General features: G+C 43.4%; 1 protein-coding gene across 2 annotated transcripts in view; it reads left to right on the top strand.

The window, feature by feature from the left end:
* The window catches only part of INSR (insulin receptor), a 104,848-nt gene that overhangs the window by 57,775 nt on the left and 21,227 nt on the right, over positions 1-25,846 (top strand). For both annotated transcript variants that reach the window (XM_069962323.1, XM_069962322.1), the window contains exons 3-11: positions 11,764-12,085; positions 13,474-13,622; positions 15,678-15,822; positions 16,400-16,614; positions 17,968-18,094; positions 20,311-20,564; positions 20,862-21,029; positions 21,985-22,186; positions 22,722-22,996. In XM_069962323.1, coding sequence (XP_069818424.1) covers positions 11,764-12,085; positions 13,474-13,622; positions 15,678-15,822; positions 16,400-16,614; positions 17,968-18,094; positions 20,311-20,564; positions 20,862-21,029; positions 21,985-22,186; positions 22,722-22,996 — 1,857 coding nt within the window. The remainder of the gene's footprint in view (positions 1-11,763; positions 12,086-13,473; positions 13,623-15,677; positions 15,823-16,399; positions 16,615-17,967; positions 18,095-20,310; positions 20,565-20,861; positions 21,030-21,984; positions 22,187-22,721; positions 22,997-25,846) is intronic.

Raw genomic sequence — 25,846 nt, 5'->3', positions numbered from 1 at the left:
GTAGTTAGCTAAGGAAGTGCCCAACCCCAACTAAAAAATAAAGCGCTGTTAGATAGAACACTATTTATTTGGGCATCTCATCATTTTTTTCAGCATGGGCCCCATTTTGTAATTGACTTTCAGACACCCATGTCTTTGGTATGCAGTATGGCTGGAATTACCGGCCTTGTCAGAGGCCCTGGATCAGATTACTGGAAAAAGAGGGTTTCTCGCTTCTTTTTTCCTTTTGTACGAAGGCAGGCCAGGTTAGAGCTATAGGTCTTTAGCATAACGTTTGACTGGTGCCATTACATTTATCCTTTTCTTCTGCAGGCTTTAGATGTTGATTCTCATGTCATTTAGTGTTTATGCACTCAGTGCAGTCATATTGCAATGAAGTGCTACAATGTTACAGCAGTTTTGCATAAATGCAATTTCAACAGTACTTCCCAATATAGTCTGTCACCACAAAAAAAGCATATAACACACGGTATACCTGTGTGTGTGTTGTGTGTGTGTGTGTGTGTGTGTGTGTATATATGTATATATATATATATATATATATATATATATATATATATATATATATATATATATTATATACATTTTTTTTTTTTTTTTAACACTTGCCAATGTATGTCTTTGCTTGGCTGTACATTTGCATACATTAGAACAGTGCTTCTCAATTCCAGTCCTCATAGCCCCCCAACAGGTCATGCTTTAAAGGGGTTATCAATCGCCACAGAAACATGGCCACTTTGGGCCCATTCTTTTCTCCAGATTGGCTGGGGTTTGTAACTCGATTCTATTGAAGTAAATGGAGCTTAATTGCAAACCGCACCTGAATCAGAGACAAGAGTGGGGGAAAATTGGCCATGTTTTTGTAGCACTGGATAACCCCTTTAAGGGTATATTCACACGGGCGGGCTCGCAGCGAGAATCTCGCTGCGAGCCCGGCAGGTCCTGGCAGTTCCCACACACTACATACTTGCTGCGGTCTAAACGACCGCAGCGAGTATGTAATTCTGCCACCCTTAACCCCTTCTGCTCCCTCCCGGCTCCCCCGCTGTAAGCATACTTTACCTGTCCTTGCTGCACGGGTCCGGCGTCCTGCTCTCCCGCCCGGCCAATCAGTGGCTGCGGCTGGGCAACACACTAATTGGCCGGACGGGAGAGCAGGACGCCGGACCCGTGCAGCAAGGACAGGTAAAGTATGCTTACAGCGGGGGAGCCGGGCGGGAGCAGAAGGGGTTAAGGGCGGTATAATTACATACTCGCTGCGGTCGTTTAGACCGCAGCAAGTATGTAGTGTATGGGAACTGCCAGGACCTGCCGGGCTCGCAGCGAGAATCTCGCTGCGAGCCCGTTCGTGTGAATATACCCTTAGGCCTTATTTTCACGTTCCATGTTTCATGGAGTCCTCCCCCCACCTGGGCACCATCTGTGATAAGATGCTGGGAGCAGGAAAACTGTATGAATATGCGCGCGCACTGTAATGACAGAGCTGTGCGGCTGCTTCATTGCAACGCATATTTATGCAGTTCCCCCGCTCCCAGCATATTATCACAGATTCTGCCCAGGCAGGGAGGACTCCGTTACAGGCATTCCAAGTCCGTGTCCCGTGCGGAACACAGAACGTGAGAAGGCGGCCTAAGGTTTTCTTTGTGATATCATTGTACTCTGCGCATTAGCACAGGTGTTCTTTGTATAGGATATCCTCAAAACATGACCTTTTGGTGAGCCACAAGTACTGGAATTGAAAAGCACTGCGTTAGGGCCCTATTACACTGAGCAATAACTGTATAACCAATGTAAGATAATATCGGATAAAGTCCTTATTGCGGTGTTAAAGTTCAAAGACAAAAGATGCTTGATCATAATATGTGTGTGGAGATGAAAAGAAAGGCACAAATTAAATTAATTAAATGATTCCAATATCGGCATTACAGATAGAGAATACAGTGAGCTGTGTGGCCAAGAACAGAGAAGTAGTATTGCAAATGTGAAAGTGCTGCCGTTACATAATTCAGTAACACAATGAAACTGCAATGTGTAAACACAGCCTAGATGTTCTGCAACAGCTTTGGGTGGGGAATTGGCCGGACTCTGGGGGACTGTGATGAACAGCTGAGGAAAAGAAAGGCATTTTGGAACCTGTAGTACTGTGTACAACTGCTCAACCAGGAAGTACAGCCACAAAATACAGAACTAAGACCCCAAAGCAAATAGATTTTTAGTAGTTTCAGAACTGGGATAGATAGGTAAGCAATGCTATATGCTTCTGCAGCAGGTTTATTTTTTTTACCTTTAGCTGGAGTTCCCCTTTAAAGTGTTTGCATCATACTGATGCAACACAGATCAAATTCAGGTACATCTGTATTTTTGTAGAAAGAAACACATGCCAGATGGAATTGCTGCATCAAACCTTGCAGAAAAGGTGCAAATGAAAACTTCAAGGATTAACTCATGATAGACATATTTTTTTTCAAATTTTTGTAACATGAAAACATTATTTAAGCAGGAAGTCTTTTTGATGACTCATTCCCTTTAAATGATTTCTGTAGGGAAGATGCTCAACAAATCCAAAATAATTCCATAACATAATTGACTATTACGGGCTGAAAATTTTGCATTGCAGGTTATTTTCTGTGTGGAAAATTTCCACAGTGTGTAGATGTGATTTAAAAGTTCTGGTCATCAGACAGGGTCCTGCAACATAATATGACAGCCACCAAAGTATGTTAAACAACGACCATTATTTTGAGTATCATCATATGAACATGGCCATAAAGAGAACCTGTCAGCAATATTTTAGATTCTAAACATAGCCGTGGCTACATATGATGTGTTGATCTGATTATGGGCATATCTTTTATTTTGTAGTTGCCCCCTCCAGCATGGAGAACCTTTTTGTCTATATGCAAGTTAGCTGCAAGTGCCCTGGTGGGCTGCTAAGGGTAATCGGTGCTTGTACAACAATTAGACTTGGAAGTTTCTGATAAAATGGCAAGAGGAGGATAAGAGCAGAGAAGCTAAAATGGGCTCTTGTGGCCAGAGGAAGGCCCCACTCCTTTTTTTACAATGTTTCAGACACTGGGATGATGAATCCAATCCCACCAACCACCACAATCACCCCCCAATCATACAAATTTTTGAATAAAACATGCTTCAATATTATAGAAACATATCAGGAGACACCTAAAGGGATATTTCACTCAAACATAACTCTTCATATGTTTCTGCCCATGGTGAGACAAAAAATTTATTCTATGCTTGTTATTATCTATTCAGTCTCCTTCCCCCACTTCTACGCTGCTGCTTTCTGCTGAAGACACAAAAGTGTGTGTGAGCTTTTATCTTTGTCTCCCCCTCCTCCTTTTCAAGATGGCTGATGTAAACAAAATCCTATCTGCAACTTTGTAATGCTGGAAAGGGTTAATCACAGTGAGTTCATAAGCAACGTCACCTCAGAATAACCCTCCGAGCATTAGAAAGAAGCTACAAAGTTGCACATAACGTCTGCCAGGTACAGCCACCTTGGAAAGAAGGTGGAAGGAGGGGGTGAATGAGATAAAAGCTTACACACAGATTTTTATGTCTTCAGCACAAAGTAGCAGCTCAGAACTGGAAAAGTAAAACCAAGTAGATAAATAAGTATGGAATTAATTGTTAGTCTCGCCATGGACAGCAACATATGAAATGTTATGTTTGAGTAAAAATCCCTTTTAGGCTGCATTTACACCTTCCACATTTGCAGCAGATTTGACACTGAGGCCCCCTTCACACGTCCGGAAAATCTGTCCGGATTTCCTATCAGGAAATCCGGACGGATTTCCGGACTCATAGGCTAACATTAGACACGGACACCCTTCCGGATTTTTCCGGAAGGGTGTCCATTCCGGAAAATAGGACCGGATTTTTTAGATCCTGTCCTATTTTCGTCCGGAAATCCGGCACGGACGCCCCCATAGAAGTCTATGGGAGCGCCGGAATCACGGGCATTTTCCTGATGTATATCAGGAAAGTGCTCGCGATTCCGGACTGGTAGAGAGCCAGCCCCGGCCGCCGTCCGATCACCCGCACACCCCCATCCCCCCCCGCAACGCACCGCACCGCACACTAATCCCCCTGCACCCCACGCCCCGCCCCCCGCCGCCGCCGCCACTCACCACCGGCACTCTGGCTCTCTGTCATCTGACCCTCTCCCGCCCCCACCCCTCCCCGGGAACTCACCACCGGGCGGCCTGCCGGATGCTCCGCACTTCCGACCGCCGCCGCCGCCCGGACCTCAGCACTGCACTCTGACCCGGACCCGGACGCCAACCTCGCGGCCCCGACAGAGCAGGATCCAGGACAGGTGAGATAACCCCTTAGGACTACTACTCCCACCATGCTCTGCTGGCAGGCCATGATGGGAGTTGTAGTTCTGCAGCATGTGGCCATCCAGGTTGCAGAAGTACAACTCCCATCATGCCTTGCTGGCAGGCCATGATGGGAGTTGTAGTTCTGCAGCCTGTGGCCATCCAGGTTGCAGAAGTACAACTCCCATCATGGCTCTGCTGGCAGGCCATGATGGGAGTTGTAGTTCTGCAGTCTGTGGCCACCCAGGTTGCAGACGTACAACTCCCATCATGCCTTGCTGACAGGCCATGATGGGAGTTGTAGTTCTGCAGCCTGTGGCCATCCAGGTTGCAGAAGTACAACTCCCATCATGGCTCTGCTGGCAGGCCATGATGGGAGTTGTAGTTCTGCAGTCTGTGGCCATCCAGGTTGCAGACGTACAACTCCCATCATGCCTTGCTGACAGGCCATGATGGGAGTTGTAGTTCTGCAGCCTGTGGCCATCCAGGTTGCAGAAGTACAACTCCCATCATGGCTCTGCTGGCAGGCCATGATGGGAGTTGTAGTTCTGCAGCCTGTGGCCATCCAGGTTGCAGAAGTACAACTCCCATCATGGCTCTGCTGGCAGGCCATGATGGGAGTTGTAGTTCTGCAGCCTGTGGCCATCCAGGTTGCAGACGTACAACTCCCATCATGCCTTGCTGACAGGCCATGATGGGAGTTGTAGTTCTGCAGCCTGTTGCCATCCAGGTACACAGGTATGTTGGCATACTAGACCATATTATCTCATCAGGAAATCCTGAAGGTTTTTCCTGATGGTTTCCTGATGGTAAAAACGGATTACTGTCAGGAAATCCTGATACTATCCTGATGACATTTGAGGTCTCCTGATCAGGATTTCCTGACAGTAAAAACTGACACGGACGTGTGAATGGGGCCTGAGAGTCACGCAGCAAAATCCGCTGCGATATGCAGTACAGTTATGCTCTATGGCTTTGTATTCTAGCAGCAGATTTTGAGGAGGGAAGTGTTATTAATAAGAAACTGAGGAAAGGTCCGAAACAACATGAGAAAATATTACTTTACTGAAATAGTAGTAGATGCTGGGAACAACCTTCCAGCAGATTTGGCTGCTAAATCTACAGTGTATCTAAGATAATAAAAAAAGGAAATACAATAAGCGCGGACTAGATTGACAAGGTGGTCTTTTTCTGCCGACCATTTTCTATGTTTCTATTAGTATTAGAGATGAGCGAATCGCTCAAAGCAAAGCTTTTGTTTAATTTGCGATCCGCTTATCAAGCTTCCGGCCTTTCAGTGCTGCTCTGCTCCTTGTCGCTCCACCCCAGGTGCCAGGGAAAAGCTGTATCCAATCCTAGGAAACTGGGAGAAGTTTCCCAGGATTGGAAGCAGCTTTTCCCAGCATCCTGGGAGGAGTATCAGGAAGCGGAGCAGCGCTGAAAGGACTGCGGCTTGATGAGCGGATCGCAAATTAAACAAAAAGCTTTGCTTTGAGTTATTTGCTCATCTCTTGTTTCTGTGTCCTTTTGTTGTGCCTGATCCACTGTGGATTTCCCCATTGACTTTAATGGGGAAGCTCAAAAACCACAATAAATCCATAGGTGCTGCATTAGAGATTTCTGTGTCTTGTCGAGCAAACATAGTGTGGCTTTGATATAAAAGAAGCATGTTTTAAGTGTGGTGTGTTTTTAGATGCACTCTGTATATATGCAGGGCTCCAGATGGCGACCAAAATGGTCGCCAATGCGACTGATATTTTGCAAATGGCGCCCAGATTTATTAATCTGGGCGCCATTTGCGACTGGCCCCGGCGGCGGCGCGCTGTCTTTTTAAGTCCGGGTCCCCGGCTGATGCGCAGCTGCCGGGGGTGTCCCATCCTATCCCCGGCAGCGCGGCGCATCAGTGAGCTGCCTGGGGCCCTGACTTCCGGCACAGGAAGCGCGCGTCAGAGACTCTTCCTGTGTCAGAAGTCACAGCCCCGGCGTACAGGGAGCTCACTGACGCGCCGCGCTGCCGGGGATAGGACGGGACACCCCCGGCAGCTGCGCATCAGCCGGGGACAGCGTCCGAAGAAGAAGAGGATCGCCGGGGGAGCGGGTTGTCAGGTGAGTTTGTGTGTTTATTTTTTTTAAATACTCCTTAGCATAGAGGAAAGGGGGGGGCATCTATAATGGGGGGAAGAGAAGGGGGGGCATCTATAATGGGGGGAGAAGAGGGGCCATCTTCAAGGGGGGGAGGGGGGGAGAAGAGGGGCCATCTTCAAGGGGGGGAGAGGGGGCTATCTATAAGGGGAGGGGGTATCTATAAGGGGGGGAGAAGAGGGGGCATCTATAATGGGGAGGAGGAGGGGGCATCTATAATGGGGGGGGAGGAGGGGGCATCTATAATGGGGGTAGAGGGGGTCATCTATAAGGGGAGGGGGTATCTATAAGGGGGGGAGAAGAGGGGGCAACTATAATGGGGGGGAGGAGGGGGCATCTATATTGGGGGGGAGGAGGGGGCATCTATAATGGGGGTAGAGGGGGTCATCTATAAGGGGAGGGGGTATCTATAAGGGGGGGGAAGAGGGGGCATCTATAATGGGGGGGGAGAGGGGGCATCTATAATGGTGGTAGAGGGGGTCATCTATAAGGGGAGGGGGCCATCTATAAGTGTAGGGCAAACTGGCTGCAGACACTGGGAGATAGATATATGCACAATTATTATTATCAGGGCCCCTCAGGTGTCTGTATTGTAGGGGGTCACTTGCATTAGTCACTAGGTGAGAGATATATCTATCTATATACACATCTTGTGGGGGGTCACTATGGCTGCAGTCATAAGTCTAGCTCAGTATGTATAGACTGTTGCAAGCTTTTAATGGGAACCTGTCACCCCCGGTGCCAGGGTGACAGGCTCCCAACCCCCCGTTAGAGCCCCCTATACTCACCTCATCGCGCCGGGTCCCGCTTCTGAAGATGGTCGGGTAACGGAGATCTCAGCCGCTGCAGCCCGGCGCGCACACAGAGAGATGAGTCCAACGCTCATAGAGAATGACGGAGCGCTGGACTCTCCCGTCATTCTCTGAGCGTTGGACTCATCTCTCAGCGCACGCCGGGCTGCAGCGGCTGAGATCTCCGGGACCCGACCATCTTCAGAAGCGGGACCCGGCGCGATGAGGTGAGTATAGGGGGCTCTAACAGGGGGTTGGGAGCCTGTCACCCTGGCACGGGGGTTAACAGGTTCCCTTTAAGTTCAAGTTCAGAAGAGTAAGCCTCATTAAAAGGCTAGCCAAGTGAAGCTGAAGTACTGAGTCGGACTGTATATGGTTGTCAAGTTGCAAGTTTCCATGTTGAACATTTTCAAACTAAGAAAAGAGAGAATCTAAAGGAGGAGGAGGCTGCCGTAGCCTCTGCACACAGTAAGTCCCATTTAACATAACATTAATTTTACATGGTTTAAAATGTTGGCGACCAAATATTCTATTTGGCGCCTAAATTTTTCAGGTTAGGAGCCAATGGCTCCTAGGTAAATTTTTTAGTCTGGAGCCCTGATATGACTTGTGTGCAGCTCCACTTGAAAGGTGGTGGACGGATAAAAAGTGCCCAAATGAATCATATAACACAACCTTTGCACAACTAAAACCAGCATAAAAGAGAGAGTGCTAGATAGAATAAAGGGTGTGAAAAAGACACTATAAATTCTCCTCATTGACTTTTTTTTTTTTTTAAATCTTTACGATATTAGCATATTTGTCCCCAAATCCACACCAAAATGCTTCCCTGCTAAAAACATTTATGGCAAATCTCCCCATTGTGTATCTTGTGTGAAGACGCAGATCTAGCCGTGTGTGTGTGTGAAGCAGTGTTTTTCTACATAGCCCCTACAGTGAATATACATCCCAGTATCTGTTTGCTAGTTGTTAAGCATTAATGTAACGTTTAAACTCTTTTATTGTAAACCTCTAGGTAAAAGTATTAGCTGTCAAACATCAGACAAATGTCTGTTTAAGATCTGGGGGACGGTACAGATCTGCTAGCATTGTTGCTGGCTGCGTGTAACATATTTGTTTTGTTTTGTAGACTTCTTCTCCTCCCTCCATGACAGATCCAACCCTGTGCGGTGGCAGCAGCAGCAGCAGCTGCTTCTCTCTCTTTCTTGTCAGTCCGCCGTAATCCACGCTATTGCTTGCTGCCTATCACCCTGCAGCACTGTACACAAACATTTGTAGTGTGCACTTCCCTATTCACTTGTTAGCCACACCTAGCATTGAAAGTGTTATTCACATACTGTAGTTGCATTTTACTCAAGCACATTAAGGGTTTAGTAGGTAGGGGGAAAGCTTTGGAAGATAAGGGGGTGTTTCGAAAAAAGAAGGGCAGATCCCAGGCTGGGCTGTTTCCAGCTGCCTTGTGATTGGTTAAGTATAAGGGCGGCACTTTGGTAGATGTGGAGTCCTGGAGTGGAGTAAGCAGGGAGCTGGAGAAGCTTAACATAGTGCTGGGTTCACAGTGACCTTATCTGCTTATGTACTCATTCAGATGTGCGGTGTCAGCACTGCTCTGTGCGTGCAGGCTTTGTCCATAAACTTCTCTGATTTTATATTTCACTGGGGTCAGATAAGAAAGATGTATACATCCTCACTGCCTGTGTCCACACACTGCTCATCTTGCTGGTTTATTACATGGTGCTTAAAACTAAACCAAGTGCACACATGAAGTCACTTTTTATTAGCTCAGAACCTGGCGTTTCTATACTTTTGTGCCCCAGAGCTGTGATGGGTTTGCTACCTGTTCATTTACCTTTTTCTTTGAGAATTGTTAGAATTTGTGTTGTATTTTGTTTGATTTAATAGATGAGTTACTGTTAGCAGTGCAACCCTTACAGTTATCTATATGGCATATTTGACACACATTTCCAGTGGATTGCAACATTTTAGATCTGGCTACCATACAGCTATGGAAGTGCTACACTGTCAGAAACCCTGTGCAGCAGTCACTACTGATCAGCCTCTTCTGAGTTCTGCTGTGGGACGGTACAGAAGGTTGCTCTGCAGAACGGTTCCTTTGAAAAGGGCAAAAGTTGTCACTGAAGTTAACATTTCTTGCAGTACGCTCATTGCCTTTTTGATTCCTCCATTCAGAAAAAACACTCTCATTAATATGGCAATGGCTATTACCAGAGAAAGAAAGCTGAGAACTAGATGTAAGGAAAAGAGACTGAGCCCTAAACATTGCATGTTCAGAGAAGCAGAATGAGTGTTGAAGGGGTGTGTAAAAAATAAAACCAGTGTACATGGTGGTAAGACCTCTACATTTAGTGCAATAGTATTGTTGAAACACTGTGCACAGTGCTCTTCATGTTTGGGGTCCCCTTTACCCCAGCAAACAAGTTCCATACAACATACATTGGTCGCTAGACCTACGTTTTTAAGACTCCTTTATATAATTGTTTGAGGGAACATCCATCAACACTCTTTATTCAACCAAATCTCCATGTATGTTGTATGGAGGACATCTGCACTTATCAGTATGCACAACATTAACTTTGACTGTTATATTTGCCATACTGACTGTTTTATGTGTTGTCCATACATATGTATTAATAAAACCTAATGATACCTAATGGTACAGACATGCACAGTGTTCATTGGTCGGCCTAAATCCACACTTATATGCTGTTTAGCACATTTTTCAAATTAACAGTTTAATGGCAAAATTGCGCAGCCATCAGTGAGTGTACACTTTAAAGCAGGGGTGGGGAACCTCCGGCAGCTCCCCTGTGATGCGCGCCGCTCTGGAGGAGGAAGGAGCCGGCGCACACAGCATCCTCCGGTGTCTGTGACAGCTGCCGGACACAGGAGGATGCTGTCTATGCCGGCTCCTTCCCCAGCAGAGCAGCGCGTGTCTTCAGTCTCCTGCGGGCCGCGCGCGATGACGTCATTTCATCGCGCGCCGCCTGCAGGAGAAAGACCGGCACAGAGGACCTGGGACAGAAGAGGACATGGGCAGCGTGGGAGCGGAGGTAAGGTGAGTGGGATGTTTATTTTTTTTAATTTGGGGGTTAACTAGGCCACCAGGGACATGCCTGATGGGGGTTAACTAGGCCACCAGGGACATGCCTGATGGGGGTTAACTAGGCCACCAGGGACATGCCTGATGGGGGTTAACTAGGCCACCAGGGACATGCCTGATGGGGGTTAACTAGGCCACCAGGGACATGCCTGATGGGGGTTAACTAGGCCACCAGGGACATGCCTGATGGGGGTTAACTAGGCCACCAGGGACATGCCTGATGGGGGTTAACTAGGCCACCAGGGACATGCCTGATGGGGGTTAACTAGGCCACCAGGGACATGCCTGATGGGGGTTAACTAGGCCACCAGGGACATGCCTGATGGGGGTTAACTAGGCCACCAGGGACATGCCTGATGGGGGTTAACTAGGCCACCAGGGACATGCCTGATGGGGGTTAACTAGGCCACCTGGGACATGACTGATGGGGGTTAACTAGGCTACCAGGGACATGACTGATGGGGGTTAACTAGGCGTACCAGAGGCATCACTGATGGGGGTTAACTAGGCCCACCAGAGGCATGACTTGGGGGTTAACTAGACTACAAGGGGCATCACTGGGGGGGGTTAACTACAATAGCAGGGGCATCACTGGGGGTTAACTACAATAGCAGGGGCACTAGGGGAACAATACTGTGCCTTGCCCCGGGTGCTGCAAACCCACGCTACTAACTGCCGCACACGGTATGCGGCCCTCGAATGATTTTATTAATGCCCGACCGGCCCTCGACATGGAAAAGGTTCCCCACCCCTGCTTTAAAGACTGCATTGCATAAAAAAGTGAATTTTATGGCCACTTCTTGGCCACTCAGTGCATGCCATGTGTGTCTATACCCTTGAGCAGTGTTTCTTTACTCCATTTAGTAAGTTACCTCCAACAGGTCACATTTTGAGCATTTCCTTAGCATTTTAGGGCGGGTTCACACTACGGAATTCTCGCGGACAATGTCCGCGGAATTCCGTCAGCTGTCTGCCCGCCTTTCCGCCGGCCCCATAGACACCATTCTATGGGCCGGCGTATTCCGCTATACGCTGAAAGAAGTGTCATGTCACTTCTTTTAGCGGATCGCGGAATACGCCGGCCCATAGAATGGTGTCTATGGAGCCGGCGGAAAAGCGTGTGCCCGTGCGGGCGGACAGCTGACGGAATTCCGCGGACATTGTCCGCGAGAATTCCGTTGTGTGAACCCGCCCATACAAGTGATAATGGCCTGGACTCTTAGAACTTTGCCTATCCAGACAGTTTTGCAACAACTGGAGGGCCACATGTTGGGCATTCTTGCCCTAGAGCATGTAAGATAATATTGTATTTGATGCATACATAGTCAAATATTTCTAATAAATTACTTTTGTTTTGTTATTTACACAGTTTGTCCAGCTGCATGTAAGTACCATGGCTGTACGTCCGATGACCGATGTTGTCACAGCGAGTGTCTTGGGAGCTGCCTGGAACCCAATGATCCAACTAAGTGTGTGGCATGTCGTAATTTCCTTCACAAAGGAAGGTGTGTTGAGTCTTGTCCATCAGACTCATACAGTTTGCAAGGATGGCGTTGCATCAGCTTCAGTGAATGCCAAATGCTTCACAATAAGTGTCAGAATTCCACAGACAGCTCCTGTTCACGGTATGTCATTCACAAAGGAGAGTGCATACCGGAGTGTCCGTCTGGATATACCACCAACTCTACCACGTAAGTTTCTCTTTGTCTACATCTTCAGCTTTGAGTTACTTGAGTATAGTAGTTACCTTTCCAGAGACTATATCTGGACTATGTCTGCCATGTTGGCTTGGGGGGGCAGGCGGGGATTTATGCAAGACCAGTGTACAAATATGCCAGTCTTGATAATTACCTCCCCCAGCCCCCCCCCCCCCCAAATGGCGTATAAAGCACTTACAGCCAGTCATGTATGTTGTAGTGGTGGTAGTCTTCTCTCACACTCCAAAAACACGATGAAAATTAACAAATGAAATAAATAAATAAATTTATAGACGTCGATAAGAATCTCTAATGAAGAGAAACTTTTTTTTTTTTTTTTTTTTTTTTTTAATAATGAACCTACTAACCTGCCTCCCAAGCAGAAGTGTTGGAAGGGGGTCACATGCATTAATTTTAGTCTGCATGTACACCACTTTTTTAGATTTATGTTGGGCTGTCCATCAGCAGTATGTGAAAAAAGGATGCCGATGTACAGCCCAACGTGTTACTGGCTGGCCCTTTGACTTATATAGACTGTGGCTATGCTCAGAGCATTTTCTGAACATATAAGTGTTCTGTGGAGCACTCATAAACGTGGTTGACCAAGTTCTCCGCAGGGAGTGTACATATTTTGAAAATAGAGTAATTTGTGACTACGTTCAAACTATTAGCAACATGTTGTGCTGTACGCTAACAGCTTTCTGATGATAGTCCAACGTAGACCTAAAAAAAATTAGCCTTGAGTTTATTTACATTATTTTAGGGTGTTACTGTGATAATTTGACCAGAAAAAAATTAACTACAGCAAATCGTAATACTGTGTTTTGAAAAGCTAATGTAGCAGTATTACATATTAACAAAACACAGTAATCACTGAACTCAAGGAGATCAGTGAAGAAACTCTTGATTGAATACTTCATTGGAATTTTTTCACTGATCTCCTTTTGAGTTCAGTGATTACTGTTTTTTGTTGATTGATTTGTCATTGCCCCAACCAGCCAGAAACCTGCTCCACACTGACGAGGGGTAAATACTCCAAAACGGCTGTCTGTGGATACCTGCCTTGGCACGCCCTTGTCATGATCGCAATACTAGCACCTTGAGTTAGACGTTGACAAAAAAGGGCCACCCTGTTGTTTCCCTATTTATGTTCCAATACTCACATCCGAGTGCGACTTAAGGGGCTATCTTTCAGAGTGGTGTGGTGCTCTCCCCATCATGGAGGCACCCCGTGGCAACAGGCTAGAGATATCTGGCTATCCCGTGTTTTGAGACTCACAACCGAGATATTAATCCATATGATAGACACATCAACGGTTTTTATCTTGCTCAGAGACTGGTAACTGTATTTAATCTACTTTTCTTCCTTGTTGTTCCTACAGTCTGACTTGTGAACCATGTGAAGGTCCTTGTCCAAAGGTCTGTGTAGTGAAAGAAAAAGAGAAAGTCATAGACTCTGTTACCTCTGCTCAAGATCTCCGAGGATGCACCGTAATCAGTGGAAGCTTAGCCATCAATATCCGGGGTGGCAGTGAGTATTTATGCATCTTACTACTGGATCAATAATGGGAAATTACTGGGGTTCTCTTAATCTGCAGACCACTTTAGTTCTTGTCAAAAAATGTAATCCATATACGGCAAAGACCAGAAGCAGAGATGGGAAAAAATGGACTGCACCTTACAAAGTAACTAATGATCAAATAAGATTAAGTCTATTCACATAAAATCGGAGGACAAACAATTAAAACATTTAAAACAATTCATACCATCTCACTGGCCATAAAACGGCCAATTGAGACCCGACCAACCTAAAAATGTAGGAGACCAGCAGCTACTATGAACAAATCATACAATGCATTTTAAGAGTTTAAGAAATTAGAAAATGGAGCAAAAAATATATAGCAAAAAAATGCACCCAACATGTATATGATGATGGTATCTCAATATCACAAAGTGCCAAGAGGGCAATTACAAAGTACAAGTGTAAACAATAAAATGCGGTAAAAGGTTGGCACATTTCCAATGTCTCAGGTAGGGTGCACCCCATGCGTTCAATCACTGGGAATTAAAAAAAAAAACAGTCTTAACTCAACTAACTTAACTCCCTGTGCCTCCCCAGTGCTTGATCGCTCCGGGAACTTCTCTCAGCCGAGGTCACGACCCGGTTGATTGACTGCCTGTACAGCCAATCAGTGACTGGAGTGTGACGCCGCTACAGTCACTGATTGGTGGCTGAGCGTGAAATCCATCAGCCGAGAAGGCATTTTCCCCCTCGTCATAACAATCTTGGGGAAGAGGGGGGGTTGTGGGGTGTTGTCGGGGCGGAATGCCTTCCAGCTGGGGCCCCAGAGCTGGTGACGGAGCACTGGCATGTGGAGAGCGAAGTTAGGATTGTGTATTAAGTTTCCCCTGCTGGCTGCCAAGTAAAAAATAAATGGCTCGATTTCTCCTTTAAGGGCTGCAGCAAAGCCCCTTTCTGTTTTAAAGTTCCCTGTTTTTAAGTAATACACACATTCATGAATTTCATTGTTGCACAGTAGAGAATTGCATGGCATGGACAACAATTTATTAATAATTTATAACTATCCACAGAATATGCATGCTTCTTTGAGCTCCATCCTTTTACATAAATGCAACATACAAGACAATTCCAAAAAGCCTATTTGTCATGGTACCTGAAAAAGGTGTACTAAAAGGTTTATTTCCATTTCATAAAGTAATGGAATATGGATAGAATTTGCCATCATTTTAGAATATGTGGTGGTCTGTTCTCTGTGATCTCAGTCGATCTTGAAAGTAAAGGGGCTCTTGAGTGTAGATCTCAACACAATTGCGTGTTATTTCAGGCTCTCATGCTGCGTTTACATGGAACAATTATCGTGCGAATTTGCACCATTGCAATCGAACACTAACGATAATCGTACGTGTAAACGCAGCGACGATCAAACGATGAGCGAGAAATCGTTAATTTTGATCTTCGAACTTGTTCACAAATCGTCGTTGGTTGTTCTCAAAAAATTCGCAGATTGTTCAGTGTAAACAGTCATTCCCTGATTTAACCTATGTGCGAGATAGGCTTAAGCGATCGCAAAACGATTTTTCTGTACGATATATTGTTCCATCTCAACGCTGATCGTTATAAAAAAAAATTGTTACTTTGAAATCGTTAATCGTACGATTGGGTGAATTATCGCTCCGTGTAAACGCAGCATCACCCATTCTGTTATATATTTGTATAAAGTATTAGGACATGTAGTACTTTGTTTTTCCTTTTGTGTGTTATAATTAAAACTTAAAATTTGAAAAAGATTGAGATCAGACTCCAAACGATGGTAAAATGATTGCACATCCTACGCTAACATTGTATGCAATGGGAATATACTTTTAATGTCACATTTGGGCTCTCATGCACAATTCAGTCACCTTGTACTTAAAGGAGTTCTCTTTCTTTACTGTATGTGTGTAAGTACAGTCCTGCAAAAATGCAAACCATTTCAGTTTTCCCGGCATCATAATGATACGTGATGCTGGGAGGGTATTCATTTTTCTCAGTGTAAACCATCTACTGTTGCATTTCTCCCTGCAGATAATATTGCTGCCGAGCTAGAAGCAAATCTTGGTCTCATTGAAGAGATTACTGGATATCTTAAGATCAGGCGATCTTATGCTCTAGTGTCCCTGTCATTTTTCCGAAAGCTGCACTTAATACGTGGAGACACCCTTGAAGCGAAGTGAGTGTGCACTGAAAGTCTATATGCTTTTCATCAAAAGGATGTGTATTGAGGGGCTGTGTAAAACATCCACAGTACTAACCTGACCCTGTTGCTGAGGATAGGGTTACCTTGTAAAAGGTGATATAAATTGACCTTGATGGCAAGCTCTAGTGTTGATCTGCGTTGCCTAATGTCAATTATACCATGCTTTTCCTTGTGCCAAGCGCCATAGATGGCATTCTAACTTTAGTTACCAGCGGTAGTGGCATTCTGAATTCCCAGTGAGAATTATTTTATTACAGCTGCTCTCCATAAGAGTGATGCTGATTTTCTGTTTCACTTTCTTTGCAAAAGATGTCTACTATTCTCTCTCATCTCTCACATCTTTGTCCCACAATAAACTTCTATGCAAAAATAACTAGAATTGTTCCTGTTGGTTTGGCCTCATCGTTTACTTATGTTGCCATCTTGTATGGTAATATGATGTAAGTTATTTTATTGCATAGTTCTGATGTGCTGCACCTCATTTATAATCATTGTTACACTCCACCTCAGAGGCAATATTTTGTTTTCTTACTAAATCTTTTTATTTCAGTGATTACGCCTTCTATGCTTTGGATAATGCCAACCTACGACAACTGTGGGACTGGCAAAAGCACAATATAACAATTGCAAAAGGAAGGCTCTTTTTTCACTACAACCCTCGGCTTTGCCTAAAAGAAATTCTTGAGATGGTGAAGAAAACAGGAGCAGAAAAACGCCAGGACAGAAATGATGTTGCGACCAAGACAAATGGGGACCAGGCATCTTGTAAGTGTTTATTTGAACAAAAAACTCATCAGTAACCCTCTCCATGACTGCAGACATCCTGCAGCAATTTACAGGATTACAAATGTGCATCGGTAGCTGTCTGCAACTGTCGACATTAGCATGGACCTCTTCATTTAGCATAGGAGGTTTGTGCTGCTGCTACTACAAGCTGCACAATGGCTTTCCCTTTCTTTTTGCAGCATGGATCCCAATTCCAATACAGATCTGTTACATATATGCATGTGTGTAATAGTTTATAGAAATGAATGGGACTGCATTCTGTTCGCATTTGCAGGTCAGAATGGGTGAATGGGTCCTGAGGCAGTCATATCAGGGATGCAAGCCACTGCTATGTCCTTCCCCAGTACTTTCACTACAGTAATGCTTGCTTGGCACATTTGCTTTAGATCATATGCATGAACTTCTTAGGAAATCAGTGCATGTTAAAATGACTACTCATATGGTAAGACAAAATTATTCCAAAGTATAAGCATCTGAGGTCATTGCCTTACATTTATTACTGAGCCGATTGAGCACCAGTTGGGGTTGGTTCCTGAGTTCTGCTTCAAACAGGCCTTTCAAAACTGTCATCTGCCCACCACTTTCTGTATTTTTGATTTAACATATAGGCGACCAGCAATAAAAAAAAAAAAAAAAAAAAAAGTCAACAAAAATGTCAAATACGTTTGTAAATGTCTGGACAAAATATAGTAATTTGACTAGTGGAGCAAGAATTTTATTTTTTTTTTTTTTTAAAGAAACTTCTGGAAAATAATAATCTACTTTGGGAGTACTTGTACTGTGTTTTTAAAAATGTCCTGTCAGCTCTCCTAACGTGTCTATTTTAGTTTATTATACTAGTGGTCTTCATGATGTCATAATGGTAATAGGCACACACCCCTTTGACAAGGAGGATGGTAGTATTCAGCTGAAAATGTATTCACACATTTCTAGGAAAAATAACCAAGAAAAGTCACAATGTAGATCTCTAAGCATAGATGTCCCATAACTGTTTAACCTATTTTCTGCCTTCAGCCAAAGATTTGTTCTAGTGTCCTTTGATCTTTATTGTATGTAAATTTGCACAGCATATACAGGAACATTTATCAATATTTTCATAATAAAAATAAGTTTAAAAAAAGATTATAGTAATGCAAATGAGATGCACAACATAAGCAAACGGCTTCTTTGTAGCTTCCCTGTCTGCCCCAACTGAACTAGTGAACAGGTGCAGACAGAAAACCAATAATCACATGCATATTTTCATAGGTGAGTGATGTAAGTAGGCATTTGGGATAAGTGTTATGCTTCTTTACCACTGATAGTTCTTATGGTTTATTAATCCTTTTACAGGTGAGACTGATACACTGCGCTTCAACTATATAAAATCAAGCTCTGATAAAGTGTTGATTCGATGGGACCCATATTGGCCGCCTGACTATAGAGATTTGTTGGGATTCATGTTTCATTATAAGGAAGCGTAAGTAGTTAACTAGTAACCCTTCTATACTGGAGTACACTGTTTTCCTGTACTCCTATATACATAATGTGCATAAGATTAAAAGAAGACTTCAGTACCCCTGTTTTCTTCATTATTATTCATGTTAGAAAACAAAGAAGGGGGAACATAACAATTATGTATATCATTGCAAAAGGAACTTGTGTTATTTATGCAGAGTGTATGGAAGTATTGGTATCTTGTAGATATATAGCTAAGTAAAGATGTTTGTGAAAAAATAACTGCTTAAAGGGGGTCTTCTGCTCAAACTAAACTGAGGTGAAGTGTGTAAAGGTAAAAAAAGGTTGGTTGGTATGTTCTTCCCATGGGCAGCAACATAATTAAAGTTTAGTTTGAGCAGAACGCCCCTTAATTATACTGTGATTTCCTGAAGAAAACCTTGATTTAAGACAAAAGGACAGAAAGTCTTAGGAAATGTTGTTACACGCTTTCTTTCCTAACACATACATAGGTGATGAGCCAGCATTGTGCACACTAGTGTTGTGTTTTTTAGCCATCTGTTTAAGAGGGAAATAAATTTGTAAGCATCTTTTTTTGTGGTTATCGTATAGGTAGTGGATGGTTATGAAGAAAATCTGCAAGTAGTTCTCAAGATAACTCCCGGAGTGGTCTGGGGGTTAAAATAGATTCAGGATCCCAGGTAGGGCTGGGTGATTTAATCAAATTAATTTGATTAATTTGCCCCGAATTTTAGAATCCATTAGATTTTTTTGAAAATGGTGAATTCGATTTTCACATAAAATCATTGTGGGAGGTGAGGTGTGCGGCGGCTGCGGGTGGTCTGGAGAGGGGCGGTGAGGTGTGCGTCAATAGCTGGTCCGGTGAGGTGTGGTGTGCGGGCGGCCCCTAGCGCCCCTGCCTTACATGGAGCTCCTCTGGAGGTGGCCGCGGGGACTGCAGGGTAAGGTTATCGTATCGCTGCAGGTCCTGGAGCTGTTCAGTGCAGTGCAGACCCCCAATCCTGCTGTACAGCCCAGGACCTGTAGCAATGCAATCAGTTTACCCAGCAGTCCCTGCGGTCTCCTCCAGAGACCGGGAGAGCTCCATGTGCGGCCAGGAGGAGAGCGCCTGTGTCAGGGGTGAGAGGAGGAGGGGTGTGTGTCCAGCTGCTCCAGTCCCCCCCCTCTGTCACCCCCAGCTGCCCCAGGCTCCTCTCAGGCTACCCCAGCTGCCCCAGTCCCCTCTGTCACCCCCAGCTGCCCCAGTCCCCCCTCAGTCACCCCTCATATATACCTGTACTACTGCACCCCTCATCTGTACCTGTACTACTACTACTGCACCCCTTATCCTCTATTACACCCTACCTAGATGGAGGCACAAAGAAGATCTCCTATACTATATGGAAGCACAGAGTGGCCCATATTTGGGAAAACTACTTCTATGGGGCACAGAGGGAAGCAATACAGTTGTTGTCTCAAACATCATTAAAATAGTATTTGACACTACAGGGAGAAAAAAAAAAATCAAGATTTAAATCGAGAATCGTCCCAAAAAAAATTTAAATCAAGATTTTAATTTTTGGCCATATCTCCCAGCCCTAATCATAGGTTTTAGTCCTGTTTTATTCTGAACATCTGTTCTCAAGATAACTCCTGGAGTGGTCTGGGGGATAAAGTAGATTCAGGATCCCAAGTATTGGTCCTGTTGTTTATTCTGTAGATGTTATCTGCGTTAATGTGTGGTAGGTAAACTTTTTTTTTTTTTTTTAAAGTAAGGGGAATGGCATGTTTACTTCAGTTATACTTTCACCAATTATGTGGACTTTTTTGTTTAAAAGAAGGAAAGATGCTCTTACATGGTAAAAAACAGATTGGACTGGATATTGCTACTGAAGCAGTGTGGTGGGTTATGGTCTGAGCACAGTACAGTACATACTGGTCTGGCTTTCAGACCCATCGGGTGCGCCTCCATTTTTATGCCTATTATTCAGTGGACTCTTTTTGTATTATCACAGATCATTGTAGAGTTTCTATACCCTGGCACTGCTAAGCATAATTAACTCAAGCAGGAGGTTGTTTGGCATTAAATGGAATGTGATTTTTAGCTTTTTTGTGTATAGCACTATTTGTGACCTAATTGCTAGTAATAGGTGGTCTACACTTATATACTGTTTTAGATAATCATCATCATATATGTTTGCATGTCAATCTGTACTTCTTGCTTCTTCCATTGTCAAGGCCCTATCAGAATGTTACAGAGTTTGATGGCCAGGATGCATGTGGCTCCAATAGCTGGACAGTGGTAGATGTGGATCCTCCACAACGTACTTCAGAAGGAAAGACACCTAACGCTCCAGGGCATCTCTTACGTAATTTAAAGCCCTGGACACAGTATGCAGTATTTGTCAAGACTTTGGTATCTTCATCAGATGAAAGCGGAAGAACGTATGGAGCAAAGAGTGACATCATCTATATACGAACAAATGAAACCAGTAAGTACTTGGAGGTGTTTACAGTGTACCTGTCATGGTGGGCTGCTTCCAGATCAGTGGCAAGATTCACAGCTAATGTGGAAGTTCAGGTCTCCATGGTTATGGAGACGCAATGAGAAGGTAATGCACGTGCCCCCCGCATTGGATGCAGTGGGGGGGGGGGGGGCACACATTATAGTCTCATTGCATCTCTGTATCTCTGATGCAGAAGCGGTCCATCTTGACAGGTACACTTTAAGATATGGGAAATATCTATTTATCTATGGTTATAAACATAATGTTTGTGTTTCATTTTAGCACCCTCGGTTCCACTGGACCCGTTTTCTATATCAAACTCATCATCTCAGATAATACTGAAATGGAAGCCACCGTCTGAACCCAATGGGAATGTCACTCACTACTTGGTGTATTGGCAGGAGCAGCCTGAGGACAGTGAACTGATCGAGCTCGATTACTGTATGAAGGGTGAGTATTGCAATGTTATTACAACAATTATCAGTTGTTGTTGTTTTTTTTTTTTTCTTAATAAAGGTAAGGATCATTGCAATGAATGTTATTGTCTTCATCTACCTCAATGGGCCTCACATTTTTTTCATAGAGAAACCTCAAATCAGCTGATGATGTTACCGTGAAATACTGATTTGCCACATACACAGCATATAGGCAGACCGCATCAGTCATTTCCGCCATAGTGTCATCGATATGGCCACACACACCAAAATATCCCCAAAACTGGTGCCAGAGTCCAGAATCTAAAAGTAATTCTATCCTCAAAATTATTTTGGACCCCCTACCACAAACTTTAAATATTAATATAGGCCTCAAAATTTAGACCACATAATGCTGACCCTAACGTATTTGCTGCGTGAATCAGTCTTAAAAATAAGCAGGCAAAACGCAGGTTGGCTTTATACGATTGTTCTGCGTTAAAATACGCAATTGCGTATTTTTGAAGCGTGAAGCTTGTTGTTAGCAAAGCATCAGTTGTTAAAATACGCAATTGCGTATTTTTGAAGCGTGAAGCTACATGCGTTTTTCGCACAGGTTGTTAACAACTGATGCTTTGCTAACAACAAGCTTCACGCTTCAAAAATACGCAATTGCGTATTTTAACGCAGAACAATTGTATAAAGCCAACCTGCGTTTTGCCTGCTTATTTTTGAGGCTGATTCAGGCAGCAAATACGTCAAGTGGGTTTGTACCCTAAACCAGAAACAAGAGGAAAAGGGGACCTTGCCCATATGACTTTGTAATATAAGAACATTGTTTTAAATGTTTGTTTGTTTTCATGAAATTTTGTTGCTTTTAGGACTACTCAACATTCCAATCTAACTTGTGCCACTAAAGGCTGATCATTGTAGTTAGAACTATATCATTTTTATGTGCCTGCTCTTTAACTAACTAGTACATACTTTCACAGGAATAAAGTTGCCCTCCAGGACATGGTCACCGCCTCAAGATACAGAAGATTCTGCTAAACCAAATGGAACAGACACAGAGGATTCAAATGCAGTTTGTTGTACCTGCCCAAAAAGTGAAGCTCAGATTATGAATGAACACCTTGAGCAGGAATTCCGGAAAACATTTGAGAATTATCTGCACAATGTGGTCTTCATTCCAAGGTAGGAATGGGCGATTCATCGTGAACAATATGGTAGTGATTACATGACCAGATCTTCTGCATGATGATTATGTACTCATGCTGGGGGTTGTAGTTGCACATCTACTTGAGAATGTTGTTCTATAGTATGTGAACACTGGATATAGGCTCAGCCTCCCCTATGAGTACAGCACCACGGCTGGGCTATGTATATACTGACCCCTCTTCTCTGCTATCTGCAGTTTTGCTTGCAAAAGGGGTGTGGCTTATAAAGGGAGCATGGCATAATAATCAATCAATAATCGTAATAAAGGTTATATATTCAACTATTTGTGCTATCAAGCATGTCTAGCTTCATATCTACATTATAGGATCCTATGACACATTTGGCTGCAGTAAAGTTTATCTCAAGTGCTGCCCCCCTGATGATGTACAGAAAAAATAAGACGCAAAAAAGAATAAAAATATTGGTATCTGGTTTTAACTATAAAAACACTATAGGTTATACATTCCATTTAAGGAGTAAAATGAAAAACTTGTTTTACTTCCTACTACAGACCTTCTAGAAAACGCAGAGATACGTTTGGCGTTGCAAACAGTACATTGTCCAATCAAGTGACGCCCAGTCCTTTATCCAATGCAACCTCAACTGGAGCACCTGATGACATGGAGCCTAAGAAGTTTTCTCAGAAGGTTTGGTTCAAGGAGTCATTTGTCATTTCTGGCCTGAAGCATTTCACTGCATATCGAATTGAAATCCATGCCTGCAACCACGATGTATCACTTGGCTGTAGTGTAGCTGCATATGTCAGTGCCAGAACCATGCCAGAAGGTGAGCCAACCATACAGAGTATTGTTGTTGTACACAGGACGGTAATAATTGAAAATGTTATGACGGACTACATAGGAATTAAGCTGTATTTGCATTGTATAAGGTCTCTAAGGTGCTATGAATCGCGCTCCGCTCCGGAGCCTCATAGCAGGTGGGGGCCGTCTGCAGCTGGGCCCTTACCGTTAATGACAGGCTGCAGCGTGTCATTAACCCCTTTAACGCCCGCGGCGTTTTAGTGTAAGTGACAGGAGCATCTCCTGTCACTTACCGATCAGGACCCCCGCAGTGTGACTGCAAGGGTCCCGATTGCTTTCACGGACCACCGGAGGTCTTCCTCCGTGCGGTTCAATTGGCACTCTGCTGATTGAGTCTGCCACAGGCAGGCACAATCAGCTGAGCGCCTATTACACTGATCAATGCTATTCCTATGGCATAGCATTGAACAGTGTATGTAATCTGATGATTGCATGTAAAAGTCCCCCAGGGGAACTTAAAATGTTTTTTTTTAAGTTTTTAAAAATACCCCCAAAGCTTCTCCCCCAATAAAAATTAAAATCACCCCCTATCCCATTTTATAAATAAAACAAATAAAAAAAAAAAAAAAAAAAATATATATATATATATATATATATATATATATATATATATATGAACATATTATATACTGTGGCGTGCGCAATTGTCTGATCTATTTAAAATATAACAATCGTGATCGCAAACGGCGTAGACGGAAAGAGGGGGAAGAAGCACTAGGATTGCAGATTTTTTTTTTCTTTCTTCTTTTTACTATGTAATAAAAAGCGACCAAAACGTCCAAGCTACACAAATATGGTGTTAATAAAAAGTAGAGATAATGACACAAAAAATTACACCCCATACAGCCCCGTAAATGAAAAACTAAAGCCGTTATAATAGTCACAATAGGACCATTTTATTAATAATTAATTGCAAAAAAAAAAGGATTTAATAAAAAAAAAAAAGACATTAGAGAATCTGTGTAAACCTGCATATGGTTGGGTTGGGGCTGACCTATAGAATAATTGTTTCATGTCGCTTTTACTGTATAGTGAATTACAAAGACACAGGAACCCCCCAAAAGTTACCATATTGCATTCTTTTTTACGATTTCACCAATTTATATCTTCATAAATGATAATTTTGGGATTCCATCATACATGTAAAATAAAAGGCGACATTACAAAGTACACCTATTCCTGAAAAAAACAAGCCCTTACATGGCCCTGTAGATAGAAAAATGAAAGTGCTAGAGCTTTTGAAAAGGGGAGGAGGAAAAAACGAAAACGCAAAAATGAGAATTTGCGTGGTCCACTGGGTCATTTTGGGCTTGGTCTTCAAAGGGTTAAACCATATTGTTTGTTTGTTTTTTCCCCCTGAGGAAAATTTACAGATTATCTACTGGACATGTTGGAATGCTGTGATCCAGAGATTGGCTTTTTTGTGTCATTGTTTTATATGTGGTCACTCATTCTCCGACTATACTGCAGATGCATAAACAAGTGAATGATCATCTTCTTAGAGACTAATAGGTGTCCTGACTTCATGAATCAAACTTTTATTGCATTTAGTGGACATGCTCTTGGTGAATCCCCTTAAAGGATGGGTTAATTTTAGAAATTAATACAAATAGAGTATGCTCAAGTCCGATCATTCGGTATTTGGCTGAACAAGTTGGATGCTGCCGTAGGGGATCCAGGGCAACACAAACAGCCGTAGGCTGTATCTATGTTTTCCAGGACTCCCCAGGGCTGCATCCAACCAGCCATTAGTATTCAAATGGCAAACAATTGGATTTGAATTACGCTTATCTCTAGTTATTATTGCTTTCTTGTCTTTGCACAATATTAACCCCTTAGCGACCCATGACGTATCTAATACGTCATGGCGCCGCGGGGGGTGTTCAGAGCGGGGTCCCGCCGGGACCCCGCTCTGAACGGCGCTGATCCCGGCTGACACGTGCTTCTAGTCCATGTAAAAAAAAAAGTAAAAAAGTGTTTTTATTAATAAAAAATCCCCTCCCCTAATAAAAGTCCAAATCACCCCCCTTTTCCCATTTTATAAATATAAATAAATAAATAAACATATTTAGTATCGCCGCGCGCGTAATCGCCCGAACTATTAATTAATCACATTCCTGATCTCGCACGGTAAACGGCGTAAGCGCAAAAAAATTCCAAAGTGCAAAATTGCGCATTTTTGGTCGCATCAAATCCAGAAAAAATGTAATAAAAAGCGATCAAAAAGTCGTATATGCGCAATCAAGGTACCGGTAGAAAGAACGCATCATGGCGCAAAAACTGACACCTCACACAGCCCCATAGACCAAAGGATAAAAGCGCTATAAGCCTGGGAATGGAGCGATTTTAAGTGACATATATTTGTTAACAATGGTTTGAATTTTTACAGGCCATCCGATACAATATAAGTTATACATGTTATATATCATAGTAATCGTAACGACTTGTGGAACATATATAACAAGTCAGTTTTACCATAGGGCGAACGGCGTAAATGCAAATCTCCCCGAAATCAAAACATTCGTGTTTTTTTTCAATTTGACAGCGCAAATGATTTTTTTTCCGGTTTCACAACATATTTTATGGAAAAATTATGCCTGTAATTGCAAAGTACAATTGGTTTCGCAAAAAATAAGCACTCCTATAAGTCTCTAGGTGAAAAAATGCAATCGCTGGACATGGACTTTTAAACATAAAATGGAAAAAGCAAAAGCGCAAAAACGAAAATTGGCTTGGACCTTAAGGGGTTAAGAGAGTGCTCTCAGCTCATGAATATTGTAGACTACTGAGCATGTGGTCTGTAGTCCTTGGTAAT

This window comes from Dendropsophus ebraccatus, chromosome 3, assembly GCF_027789765.1.
Source record: "Dendropsophus ebraccatus isolate aDenEbr1 chromosome 3, aDenEbr1.pat, whole genome shotgun sequence".
In the NCBI taxonomy this organism is placed as follows: domain Eukaryota; kingdom Metazoa; phylum Chordata; class Amphibia; order Anura; family Hylidae; genus Dendropsophus; species Dendropsophus ebraccatus.
Note: the sequence above shows the minus strand (reverse complement) of the source record. Positions and strands in the feature narration are given on the sequence as shown.